Source organism: Hippoglossus stenolepis, chromosome 10 (assembly GCF_022539355.2).
Source record: "Hippoglossus stenolepis isolate QCI-W04-F060 chromosome 10, HSTE1.2, whole genome shotgun sequence".
NCBI lineage: Eukaryota > Metazoa > Chordata > Actinopteri > Pleuronectiformes > Pleuronectidae > Hippoglossus > Hippoglossus stenolepis.
In genome coordinates this window covers 2,222,415-2,236,162 of record NC_061492.1, presented here as the reverse complement: position 1 = coordinate 2,236,162, position 13,748 = coordinate 2,222,415, and the positions used below count along the sequence as shown (strand labels likewise).

The 13,748-nt window shown below is 46.6% G+C and overlaps 1 protein-coding gene across 3 annotated transcripts in view; it reads left to right on the top strand.

Annotated features, from left to right (window-relative positions):
- Positions 1-13,748, top strand: part of LOC118116225 (transcription factor IIIB 90 kDa subunit) — a 71,728-nt gene that overhangs the window by 30,565 nt on the left and 27,415 nt on the right. For all 3 annotated transcript variants that reach the window (XM_035167671.2, XM_035167672.2, XM_035167670.2), the window contains exons 13-16: positions 11,153-11,214; positions 11,995-12,076; positions 12,205-12,260; positions 13,243-13,508. In XM_035167671.2, coding sequence (XP_035023562.1) covers positions 11,153-11,214; positions 11,995-12,076; positions 12,205-12,260; positions 13,243-13,508 — 466 coding nt within the window. The remainder of the gene's footprint in view (positions 1-11,152; positions 11,215-11,994; positions 12,077-12,204; positions 12,261-13,242; positions 13,509-13,748) is intronic.

Sequence of the window (13,748 nt, the reverse complement as noted above, 5' to 3'; positions counted from 1 at the left end):
CAGCTGTGTGTTTTGGACAACATCCTGTGACTCAAAGGTCGCGGGTTTGAATCCCAGCCCCCTGGTGTCGACCCAATATCGACCTGGGTCTTTATTTTTGTAATAAAGTGCTTTGAGTGGACGGAAATCGCACAGGGCGGAACGAAGGGATTGAGAAAGTGATCGATCGATTCTACGTTACTCTCAAATCAAACCTCGAATCAAACCTCAAGGAGTGTGAGCAGCAGCGTAACCCTAGCAACGCGTATGCTTTTTAAAACTAAAACATGTTAATGTGGATGTCACAGATACTCGTGGATGTGCAGCCACAAAGGTTTATAAGAGAGAAGCTCTGTCCACTAAATGACGAGGTTAAGAGTGAAACGAGCCACAACTGTCGAACTCTAATGACGCACCGCTCTGTGAATCACAGGCTTTTATGTTAATTAGGAATTCGTCTCGGTTTCCTTTAGAAATAGATTTTTGTTTTCGAGTGACGTTGCTTTGACTCATCCTCCCCCGAGGGGCTCGTCGTACACGAGACACCACGAACGACGGAATCGGCATAAAGATGAAAAGTGGAGGTGATTGAAGGTTCGACTGTCGGACGTTATTTAAAAATATCACATCCTTCCTCTTTGAAACTCTCTGTAATCAGACTGGTTTGAGTAATTCTGATTTAGTTATTGAGATTCGGTGAAATGAAAAACATACTTCCTGCCCCTGTTTGTGTGTCTGGTTACACTTCACGTCATTGTGTGTGTGTTTTGTGTAACGTTTTCAGACACAAACTCTGGACAATCTCCGGATAACTCAGTCCGGACGTTTTCTGGAGTTTGTGTTATTTACTCAGCAGGAGAAATCTCCAGAGCGTTCAGGGGATGTGTGTCTGTAGAGCAGCAGGATGTCGCAGGCAGGACGTAGAAATCCTGTTTTGTGTTTATAGCACATCGACACCGGCTTCACCAAAAGCTCACAAAACAAATCGTCTTTCCTAGTTTACATCTTCGTCTTCGTCTTCTACGTGCACGGCTCCTCGTTTTCATCCTGAGATGTTTGTATTTTCCAGCTCTAGTCTGTCGTGTTAGAAACCTCGTCACTGTCTTTCTCACGACGGCCCTCAGGATGACTTCAGGAGAAGATCCAGATTCAGCTCTGCAGGTTTTGTGTGTCTCCACATCCTCAGACCTGTGTTTCTGTGTTTCTCTCTGGAGTTTGGCTGCTGATGGAGGTTCAGTGGATTCAGGCCGGTCCTGGTTTGGTTCAGGCTTCTGCCGATTGTGGTGGAGATCAGGATGGAGGGGTTACCATGGCCTCCCTCGAGCTCAATGTTTGAAGTGGACAGGGCAGCGTGTCATTAGGGCCGAGTCTTTCATCTGAGTGTGTGTGTGTGTGTGTGTGTGTGTGTGTGTGTGTGTGTGTGTGTGTGTGTGTGTGTGTGTGTGTGTGTGTGTGTGTGTGTGTGTGTGTGTGTGTGTGTGTGTGTGTGTTGTTAGTGGAGGGCAGGGCACTCGAGGAAGTGGAAGAGGCTGTAATTTTGGATTCTCTGAGGAAATGAGAGCAAGAAGGAAAACAAACCACCCAGACGACAGTTTGCTTGTTGTTATTATCACAGATACTTTACAGATCACGGCCCTGGAACGAGAAGCTTCTCTTCCTGTTGCACCGAAAACACTTTAGTTTGATGAAAATTGATGATTTTCAAGATGCAAACTTAAATATTAACACTAATTGGCCCTTTTAGTAATCGAGTCAGACTAATGAATGAAGGTAGAATGTCTCTCTCCTCATCGACTCTCAGGTGAAGCTTTAATCTCTCTGTCTCCTTCAGTTCAATGAGGCCCAATAATTACCTGATGATTTATTAATGACGCTGATCGTTCTGTTCAGTGAAAGTAATAAACATGGTTAGTTACTGATGTGTGAGCAGAATATTCACGTTTTAAATCTTCAGAGATTACGAACCACGTGAAAGTTTCGTCACTGAAATAGTCGAAGCTCTTCTCTTTTCTCTTTCTCCATTTTTCACTCGGTTGTGCTCCACTTCCTCATCGACGGCCTGTCTGAGTCACGGCGTTTTCATGAACTCGTACCGTCAGAGGAGAAGCTGCGAGCGGCCGGCGGTGTCGGCAGAGGGTCGGTGCCTGCAGCACCTCGGGATGTGACGCTCGTCTGTGGCCGAGGCCTCTGGGAGCTCGGCCCCGCACCATTAGAGGCAGCATTGATTGAGGCCCACTGTTTTCAGCGGAGCACTTAGTTCAATCAATGACGTTTGCCCTGACCTTAACTACCTCAGTGAGCACGGCTCCCCGGCTCTTGTCAAACCACTCTGCCGTTTTTATTGCCTGCGATCGTCTGGGGGAGCGATTTGTGAGTGAGGTGTGTGAAAGTCCAGATTTTCAGCTCGGCCTTTTTGCTCTTTGAAGAATCCACTTCATTTTTTAGGGTGTAACTCGGTTTCACACCTTATTTCTGAAGCTATTTCCAAGGTGTGAGGCTGCGTTGAAGGAAATGGACTTTGCGAGTTGTTGTCCTGAAACGCTTTCTGCCGTCCGTCCTCCTCGCTCGCATCAATTACTCCAGTAAATCTTTCCCTCAGCAGCTCGGGGCGCGGTGGAAGCTCGCTGACAGACCCGCGCTCTGACAGCGGCTCTGCTGAGTCAATTATTGTCTTTTCAAATGAGCAGCATCTGTCTCATCTCTCCCTGTGTCCACTCAGGAGTCGTTCAGGGATGAAAGAAAATGCAAAGGCTCATCCTCTGTTTCAGCAGCTCCACATTCTACCTCCTCAGCAGAAAAAAGAACCACAAGCTCCTTTGTGTTGTGTTTTTTAGATGCTAATGAGGAGGAGACAGTCCTTCAAACCAGGAGGTCACTGGTTTCAAACATAAAGGCAAAAGGATTCTTCACTGGTCTCCCAATATACATCAAGCCTACAAAATAATGTCTTACAATTTAGTGTAGTTTCCTTATTTATAGTTCAACAATCTTCTCGACAGATTTTGAGATTCATTGATAAAAGATTCCAGAAACAAAGGACGCGTCACTCGGACATTAAAAGAACGATCGCACCACGTCTGCTGAATTTCTCTGTTTTGAAGGTTGAAACAGTTAAAAGCTGAATCTGTGACGAAATGAGTTGTAAAGGAAACATCTCAGTTGTTTGTGTGTGTAACTGTAAAAATAAACCGAAGTGAGGAGGTGCTTGAAAAGCTCAGTCACACACTTGTCCTCCTCCAGTTCAAGGGACATTAAATAATCTGTGACCAAACTACTGGGAGAGATAATCTGTCACTATCCTAAATACTGGATTGAAAATTCACATTTTCAGATGTCGATCAAATAGAGAAGTTTAATATCAGTCACTTCTCATGTTAATAAGGTTTAGTGTCTTTAGCTGTTTTCAAACATGCACTGAAGTCTGAAATCTTCCAGAAGGTGGAACCCTGATGTCCGAGTCAGTTGAAAATAGCTTTGTCCTATAAAGGTCCTCACAAGTATAGAGCCTAATACAAAAGTACGTGTGTGTGTGTGGGGGGGGGGGGTTGACATGATTTGAGAGACGTGAATCTATAAATATTTGATTTTACTGGTGTTGTTCAGTTTAACACCGGTGGCCATCATCTGCTGTGGGACAGTAAAAAAATCAAGTGTATTGTCCCTTTAATTAGTCAAAACCTCGTTATTAATTCATGCTGCTGATCCATTCACTAACTCGTCCATTTGCTCGTTCGCTGCTGAAACAGCTGACGGCTGAGAGGGGGGGGTGTTTACAGGGCCGGGGGCGGTACAGTGGAAGCACATATGGTGGGATGGACACAACCTCTCAGAGGAGGAGAGTGACAGAACGAGATGATGGACAGAGAGAGAGAGAGAGAGAGAGGTGATGACAGCGCAGGAGACGGCTCGCTGAGGAAGAGGAGGAGAAAGAGGACAAGGAAGAAGAAGAAAAGGATGTGGAAATAGAATAAAGTGGAGGAGTTTGATGATGAAGAAGAGGAGGGGGGAAAGAAGATGAGTAAGGAAAAAGAGAGATAAGGGGAGGAGGAGAAGTAACAAGATGGAAGGAGAGGAGGAAGAAGGAGATGGAAGAAAAATAGGAGGAATATGGAGGGGGAATAAGAGGAGAAGGAAGAAGAAGACGAGAAAGGAGAAGGAAGAGGAAGTTGAAAGAGGAAAGTAAGAAAGAAAGCTGTGGAACAGAGAAGAAGAAGAAGAATGAGAAGAATAAGAAAAGTTGTTTATTTCAAGCTCTCTCTCTCAGAGGAAAAACTCTCATACGTCTTCAGTGACTCAGGTCGAGCTCAGCAGCAGTGAGGAGGAAATGTGTGTGTGTGTGTGTGTGTGTGTGTGTGTGTGTGTGTGTGTGTGTGTGTGTGTGTGTGTGTGTGTGTGTGTGTGTGTGTGTGTGGGTGTGTGTGTGTGTGTGTGTGTGTGTGTGTGTGTGTGTGTGTGTGTGTTAGCAGCAGCAGTTAGCAGCCTGTCTCTCTGGTGAGATGCTGCAGCGGCCCGTCACAGCAGCCAGCTGTGATTGGAGATGATGTGCGTCTTCTGGCCCGAGGAGGGAAAGGGAAGCAGCCGTCTCGTCTGCCGCTGCTGCAGCCTGACGGGAGATGACAGCTACCGTTTAGCGGGCGGCCGAAGGCAGGAGGACGCTGTTGCGTCACTGCTGATTCCACCGCCCGCCCCCCCTCCTATCAGGGGTCCCACTCTGGTCAGGCAGCGTTTTGGACTCAAGAAGAGTTTAGGAACAATTTTTTTGGGGGAAGTTACTTTGGGGAAGCTGCTGAAGTCCGGACAATAACGAAAATGTCCAAGTCAGTTGCTGCGGAGCTTGTCCTGAGCTTCTCCTGCAGCCCCCTGGTAAAAACTGGAAGAATCCAAATATCTCAGGATGAAGAAGAGGAGCCAGACACGCAGAAGACGAAGACGTCGACCTGGAAAGACGAGGAGACACCAGCTCATGGAGATCATGTCTGAACAGACAGAACATGCCTTTGATGAACAGGAATCCAACAAACCGGTGCTGCAGTTATATTTTTAGGTAAACGCTGTTGGTTCGTCTGTTTTGAATCAGGGACGTGACTCCTGCTTCTTTTCAACTAAAACCAAACATGGAAGAATCCGTCACAGAAGCAGAAACACAAAGAAACATGCAGAAGAGTGCGTTTCCAGCGGGAGACCACAGGCTCTTCCTTTTTGATTTGACGTCTCGTCCTCTGATGACTTCCATAGAAAGTTTGTAAATGTTTGTCATGCAGATGAGTGAGTGGTTTGCAGCACGGGAGCCGCAGAGTCGCTGAATCATCCGCGTGGCGAAGGCAGCATTTGGCAAAAACGTTCCCGTGGCGTCAGTCTGACATTTCAGAAGTTTGATTCTCCGGCCACGACAGCGTTCTCATGACGTCATTCTCCAAAAGTCGTCCTCCGCCGTCCGGTCGCTCGCTGCTGATGATTCATTCGTCCTGCTCTGTGAAATCTGTGTTTTGGAAAATAGGCCGAGTCCTGAAGCAGGACCCGATTGACAGAACATTTATTAATTCAATATATTCAACAGAGAACAGCAGCCACTGTCAATACTCGTGTGTATTTCGCGAGAGGACAAGCGACTGCAGCTGATTTGAGATCATTCACAACATGGGAACAAAAGTGACGGTTCAGTGTGGCTCTGTCCTGAGGGACGAGTCTGTGCTGTGACGTCATCGTTTCACTGATCCAGCATCGTGATGCGTTGGAGGTGTGATTTCTTATTTTGCACCGTCAAGGTTTTTCCATGAAAAGTGAAAGTGTACAGCTGCAGTTTTATTGACTATCTTGCAAATTACACTTTATACTTTGATTTAACAAGAAATGAAGATGCAGCAACTTGCATGGATATTACTTGGCGGGGCGGGGGACGGTAATGTCTCTCAGTTGACTCACAGTCAAGAGTCATAAATTATTCCCGGCTTAATTGGTGAAAATGTCAAAAGAACAACAATCTTGAATATTGAAGATGAAATGGAAACGTCAACAGAATTTCCAGTATTTCTCATCATTTTTAATCGTCTGGATAGATTCTACCAACACCTCTGAGGTTAAGGATTAGTTTAGTTTACAAGTCGTAGGAAAAAACAATTTAATTTTAAAATGGGATTTGTTGACAGTAGGAAAAATGTAGAAAACCCCCGGACTTGTGTTTTTAATGAAGTTCGTCCAACTCCTCGCGCGTTTGTGTGCGAACCGTTGCGCCTCCAGGACCGTCCACCAGCTCCCTCGTCTACGCACCTCCTCGCTCCCACTTTGTGTCCTGAGGAGGAGGAGCAGGTGGTCGAGTGGGCGTACGCTCGCTCTGCGCTCCTCCAAGGTCGGCGAGGTCACGTTTTAATGGGCTCGCCCGGGCCGCCCGTGTCAGCGAGAATCTCTCACTCTATTTATTGCCCGGACTGACTGGTTATGTCTCCGGGGCAGAGCTGGCACCGAGCCTTATTACCTCATACCACTGCAGGGAGGACGCTCTCTTCTGTGTTTGCGTCTGAGGCAGTGGACTGACCGGGGATTCAAACCCTGGACCAGTCAAATATAAACACTGCAGGTAAAACATTGCTCAGTTTGCTCCTGAGTGTGGAAGCTGCAGCTCGTAGCGTCAGAGCAAACCGAGCTCTGGCTTCGTGCAGAAGAACAGAACTAAACCCTGCTATTGTTGTACTTGTTGTAAAGTGGGTCACACACACACACACACACACACACACACACACACACACACACACACACACACACACAATAGGAACCAAAATAAAGCCGCAGTGGTGAAACAATAGTTGTCAGAAAAAAGAAGTTCTTACATTTATCAAACCCTACGAAGAAATTCGTCTTCTTTCTCCCAAACTTATCGTCCTCAAGAAGAATTATGTCATTTATTTAGTATTTATTTTTATAATCGTCCTCTCTCAAATCATACAAAGTTCTTATATGTTGTTTAAAATCTGTGGACGACGGAAGAAAACGTACTGTTCTTGTCAAAATACACGTGCATCTTCCCAAAATGTTGAACTGCTCCTTTAAGACTTGTTTTTGTCTTTTCATTATTCGTAAAAAATTATCAAATCATCAGCACAGCCTCTTGTTTATATCATTAAACATCAACTACTCCTTTCAAAAACATCTGCATTTACCTTTGAGAAGCCTCTTGTTTTATTTATTTTTTTTAAATCCGGACCCCTGACAGATTCAGACATCCACCTTTTACCTGCGGCCCTGTGGCCCAGCGGCTCGGTGGCCCCGCGGCTCGGTGGGCTTTGTGTGTCGGGGAGAGGATCGGGATTGTTGCTGACATCAAGAGCTGCGAGTCGGGATAATGTGAGCTCCGTTTGAAGTGAGGATGATTGGTGATCCTTCAGCGCTGAGGCTACACAGCCTCATTCATCCTGCACATCACACACACACTCTTTGTTTTGGGGCGGAGGAGCGGAGGAGTGGAGGAGTGGAGGAGCGGAGGAGTGGAGGAGTGGAGGAGCGGAGGACTGCCGGTGTGGAGGAGTCAGCAGACTGAGGCTTGTGTGACTTCTCTCCTTTTCATTCCTGCTCTCCCCTCGTCTCGTCTTTTCTGTCACCGGCGCTCAAATGAAACCGGGCTCGGGATTAGAAGGAGATCAGTGAACTTCCCTGAAACCTCCCACTCTCTCTTTCCCCCTCTCCCATCTGCCCCAACTCTTCCTCTTCCTCTTCTCCTGCCTTCCCTTCTTTCAGTCTGTGTCTTTACCTGCTGTCTCCCTCCATTCACGTCTTCTCTCTTTGTCTCTCAGCTGCCGCCGGCTCATTCCTCCATGTCGTCCCTCCTGCTGCTTTTCTCCATCAGCCTGTGTCTCTCAATCTCCGACCTACCTCATTCTTTCTCTCTTAATCTTTCCTGCTCAGCCTCTTTCTCCTTTCTCTGCCTTCTTTTCTCATTATCCCCCCCCCACGTGCCGCTCATGTTTCCTCTGAATCTCTTCGGCAGCTTCTTCTATCATTTAAACGGTTTTTTTTCTGTCTCTCTTGAAGGATGAGGCCGATATTCTATTTGTCGTGTTGTCAACAAATCCCATTTTAAAAAGGCATAAAAAAACGTTTTTTCTTAATAGTCTGATGGTTTGATTGTTAATTAACTCAAAGTCTTTAGTTTCATTAGGAGAGTTTAACATTAGCGGCTTTCACAAGTCGCTCGAAAAGCCTGAAACATGGAACCGATCTGAGTATTGTGAGTTTTCTGTGAGAACCAGGAAACCAAAAAGTAACCGAACCCAACAGACTTTCTGTCTTTTGGGTCCGAACCCGTCACACGCCGGAGGTTTTAGCCAGTTACAGGCGTGTGCAGTGCAAAAAAATATAAAATAGATAGGCCCAGCCGTCGCGACCGAAACCCGACCCCCAACTGTTTGTGTCTGTTTCACCAGGTCGGATCTAAACCGAGTCTTAACTGTTACTTGTAAATGTTGAACGCTGAAATTAATCTGACCTACAACTGTTCATAAGAGGCTAATTTATAAGATTAAAACCCAAACATGCTTCAAGTGAAACAAGTAAACATTGGACCTCTGAATGTGGATTAATCCGCCACAGAAAATAATCCCTAATACAGTATTATCATTAAACAATGAATCTCCAGCAGGAAACAGTGACTTGAGGCTCAGAGCCGCAGTTAGAAAGTGTTTCAAGATTAATTTACGTCACTAATTAATGGTTTTGGTGCTTAACTGTGATTCGAGGACGTGATTCTCTAATATCTCTGCATCTCTTACTTCACTCTGTTTAATCCGTCACCCACCAGCTCTCCATCCTCCCTCCTCTCTGTTCTTTTAAATCTCTTGATCTCGTCGCCCTCGCCGGCTTCAAAAGGCCGTCTCCTTCACCTGCTCACCTCCGGTTCCTGCAGGGCACGTTTTCTCAGCTTCTTTGTGTTCTCCCCTTTCTCTTCTTCTTCTTCTTTGGTATTAGAGAGCCTCTGCAGTGAAGCAACTTCTTCTCCTGACCACATCAGACAGGTCGCCGCCACCCGGGACACAGCGTAGTGTGGTGAGACGACAGGGAGGGTATTTCCGAGGCATTATGGGTAAACGTGGCTTCAGATTACCCGTCCGTGACGACCAGGAGACAACAGGGTGATGGAGTTTACAGCTCGCAGGCACGGCGGCGGTACTTTCCCCGCAGAGCGATCAGACTTGTGTTACGCCGTCTCTTACTCGATTTGTTCTCGGGCCGGCGGTGTTCTGTTCGCCTTAAAGAAATTGAACTTGGCACCTTCTCAGCGAACAAGACGTGACGAACGAAGGCGCCGCTTTAAAGGGAAGCGGCACAAAAAGAGTCGTGGCACAACTGAGATAAATGTGACCTGCCGTGCTGGTGCATTGTGGGACGAGGAACCAGATGTGTTGATCTTCACATGTGATGAAGGTCGTTCAGGTCTTCATCAGCGTTTCATGGCTGTTAGCGTCTTAATGAACTCAAACTGCAGCTAATGGTCATTTTCATGATCAGTTAATGTGGTGAAAATCGATTAATTGTGTTTCCTGTGAAACGTGAGAAGATGATGAAGAGGTGCTCGTCATCATCGATTCTCTTCATGTTCTTTGTTTTACCTCAGCAACAGTGAGAAAGTTTACATTTTACTGTTAAAACAGGAAATCAGGTAGTGGAGTAGAAAAACAAATCTGTAAGTACAGGTACATGTAAGTGAATGTACTTTATTACATCCTACCACTGCACATGACCTTCGCTTCCTCCTCCTCCTCCTCCTCTTCCTCTCGGGCCTTCCACTCTCTGTTTCATCTTTAAAAGGACAAAAATAGGTGGAAACAAAATCTCGTATCTAAACTCTGAACCTAAATTCTGCAGATTCCTCTGCACGCTCACCAAGAGCGATTTTATGGTTTTGATCAAATTAGTGAGTGTAGATATATCAAAGCCGCGGCTGAATAAGATCTCGGTAATTGCTCCCTCCCCTCTCGCCCCCCCGGGGTTGGACCGGTGTTATCAGCTCTTAGTCTCGCTGCCTCTCTGCCTCCCGGCGCCGCCGATCTCTCCCAGGGCTCGTCTCCGTCTTATCTTGCCCTCGCACTTCACGCAGAGGAAGTTCTTAGAGGGCTGGGCCCGGCAGATAGCGGCTGACCTGTCTCTTCCCTCTGCAGCGGTTTTGACTTTTTAAGGAAGCTGAACTCAAATGACTGACTAGATAATCTCACCTCGACTGTGCAGCCTTCACTGTGGGAGGATGGGCCTGTTCCTCCTCCTCTCCTCCCTCCCTCTCCCTCCACCTGCTCCTTAATGAAGCAGGGAAGCTGCCTGTGGACTCAGGTGCCGCGGCTTTGAAGCTGCCGCCCTGTCGGGAGTTTGAACTGGAGGAAGGAGGGACCCTGGGAACACGTCAAAGGCAGAAAGCTGACAGAAGTTAAACGACTCCTATGAAACCTGCTGCTCGCTGCCTCTTTAAAAAACCTCTTTCTCCATATTTGCCACTTTGATTGACTGTCAGATGTTTGTCTGCAGCCAGAGAGGAGTCGCACTTTGTTCCCCGACAGCTAATCAAGGCAGAGGATCTGTGGAGTGAATCTCTATTGATGCTTTTCTCCCACTGTCAAATCCTGTGAAAGACTTAACATGTTTTGTTTCCTTTATCAAAGTCAGTCGGATTGTGTCTGAGCCTTTCTCTTCCATAATTGAACCGTGCGCTCTCCTGGGGACGTTTTTAAAAGTGTCTTTCTTTTATCGGTGTGTTTAAAATGTCTCTTGTTTCTCTGCTGCAATCGGCTCCATCGCAGAAAGACGCAGGTAGAAGCGAGAGAATCCCAACGCCAGCGTCGCAGTGTGTAAAATGCAAATTGTCGTTTCAGCATTTCTGTTTCTGAAATAAAGCGGGGCCACAATCTAGAGAGCATATCGTAATTGAAAAGAAAGTGTGTTAAGGTAGATCCACTGGAGCGCGAGTTAAGCCTATTAACGTGTTATCAGGCGGTCGCAGTGCATTTTATTTGCTGATTAACCTGCGATGGAAGATGCTGCTCGAGGATGAGATGCGAGCGGGATGTGGACGGTGTTGTTCCGTCGGCCAGCAGCTGTTTCCTGTTTGAGTCCTCTGGGACGTGGAAGCTGCCGTGAAAAATGTGCATCACAGCAAATTTCCTAAGTGTGTCCGCCCTGATTTTTGTCTCTGTGACAGATGGCGCCGCTGACAGCGGGGAGCTGGACCTGAGTGGGATAGATGACAGCGAGATAGAGCTGGTACGTACCTGCTGTTTAATGAGCCTCATTCCATCTGCACACACACGCACCTTCTACAATGTTCATGTTCCTCTCAGCTCAGCAGAAAGGAACCTTCTTCTCGTGCAGATCAGATCTTATAAACATGCGCCTGCTTCTTTGCACGCTGAGTTTTCGTTTACATTTTATTAAACCTTCACACAAACCAAGTAGGATAAGTCGAGCTGTGATTTTGTGGAACTCTCACGTCTGAAGAAAAGACAAAGAAAACATTGGGTCCATCTGATCCGGAGAAGCCGTCGGGGACGAGGAGAATTTCAGCTTCTGATCAAGGAGCTGGGAAATTATCCTGAAGATTTCAAAATTTATTTCAATTTATATCTGCAGCAAATCGAACCTAATCTGTAAACTTTGATGGACGAAGGTTTCTGAGTCGGTGTCTAAATGTGATTTAAACAACGTGAGGTCGTATTTATTTATTTGTTTGGTTTCCAAAGAGCTCAACAGTTCGGTGTCGTTCAATGTGTATTGACTTTGTTCTAAATGACAATATTTCAGTTATTTCATAATGTTTACTGTATATTTACATCAATAAATACATTAACAATAAAATATGTAATATGTTATTACCATTTATTCCAATGAGCCACTGACACCTCTCAACCTGATGGATAGTTGGATATTATAAATGTCTTCATGATGCTGTGTGATTTATAAAGATATTGTCACGTGTCACATGTTAAACCCATTGTTAGTATTATGGGATGTGAGCTGTTTGAACTTGCCTCTGCCGCTCTGCAGTACCTGCTGGATGACAGAGAAATCAAAATCAAGACGGCGCTCTGGATGGCAGAGAACTCCGACTACCTCAAAGAGCAGAAAGGTACTTTCAGGACGTGATTTTGTTTCAAGGCGGAATTTAACTTTCGTCGTTGTGACTCTACCGTGTTGTGTTGATGTCTTTATCTCTTGAGTTTCTGTGCTCAGGCTGTTCCTCGTTTCTCTTTCCAGAAAAGGAGGTGAAGATAGCGAAGGAGAAGGAGCTCGGGATCTACAAAGAGAAGAAGGTAACAGCGGGGTCAGACTTAAACCTGCAGATAAGGGAGGGCGGGTTTGTTGGAGTTTGGTCTGAAGGTCGGATGAGAAACGTGCAAATAGCAACCAGCAACGGTTATAACCTGTGGATACAACCTGTTATTTACTCCAAATCTGCTCCTCCAGTCACAGTGCAGTGGACAGTTGGACAGTCACAGTGCAGTGGACAGTTGGAGAGTCTGGTTTGACAGACACAGAGACGAGCAGACTGTGGAATAAAGACCGACAGACAGACGGTTTCCTGTGAAACTGGTTCCCTCTCATTTCCCATTACTGGTTTCTTGGCTCGGCGCAGACCCTTTGTTAGACCCAACATCTGCCGGGCTGGTTTTAACTAGCTGGATTAACGGCACTGGAACAGAGACGTAATGAGACGTGCAGCCCGCTGACAGCAGCGGCAGCCGCCTGTCACATCACCGACAAACGCGTGAATAAATGAACAACACAGAGAGCGCGCTCGTTGTGTTTACGCTCGGCGAATTGAGCGTCCCCTCGTGATTTATAAATTATCATAGATTTAAGACGTGTGGAAACTGCAGATCTGTGGCTTTAAAACGCAGACGGGTCCGGATGAATGTGGAAGAACTGGAGCTGAGTGGTGACCTCACTCCGGGGTCAGGATCCAGATAAATTGATGATCACAGAATTGGTTCTGTTGTGCATCTGCCCGCTGACATGATCCGTTGGTGGTCTGAAATTACTCTCTAATTTCCAGCAGGCTAATTCCTCTCCGCTGGGAACTAAACAGTCTAAAAATTACTTCCAGATAACGTTTGACCGTCTGCTGAGTGGATCTGGAGTGAATTTAGTGAAGAAAGGTCGACTGCACGGCCTGTTTCTAATGAGGTGTTTGCACAGTCACAGCCGGGATGATGTCGGCTTTGTTTTTAATCCAAAAAGCTTCAGCTTGGACCCTGAGGACGAGAAGTCTAACTGTAAACTTCTGTGTTCCAGCCCAGAGGCCCTTCGAAGAAACGGGCCCCGATCCGAGCGAACACCGCCGACGAGGCCATCGAGAAGATGCTGGAGCAGAAGAAGATCTCGTCCAAGATCAACTACGACGTCCTGAAGGACCTCAACATCAAACCCGGCGCCAGCCCGGCTCGCACGGTCGAGTCCCCGAAGAAGGAACCGTCTGCCGCCAAGCTGACGGGACGCAACCGCAATCCTGCCCGAGCCCCACTCAGCCTCAGCACACCGCTGAGCACCCTGGGAAAAAGGTTGGTGGGAGGCATGTTTTTAACTTTCCTACACGAACTCTTAGTTAATCTGACGTCGCAAAACACGTTTGTCGGCCGCAGCTCAAGAGTTAATCTGCTAATTATGACACATTTTCAGACATTAGGTCTAAAAGGTTCGAAGGTCAACTTTACTGGGACGTCATAAATTTCTGCAAAAACACTTAACTGACCATTACTCAACGGGGAGAAGTCAGGGGGCTGCATCCTGATCGTTGGCCA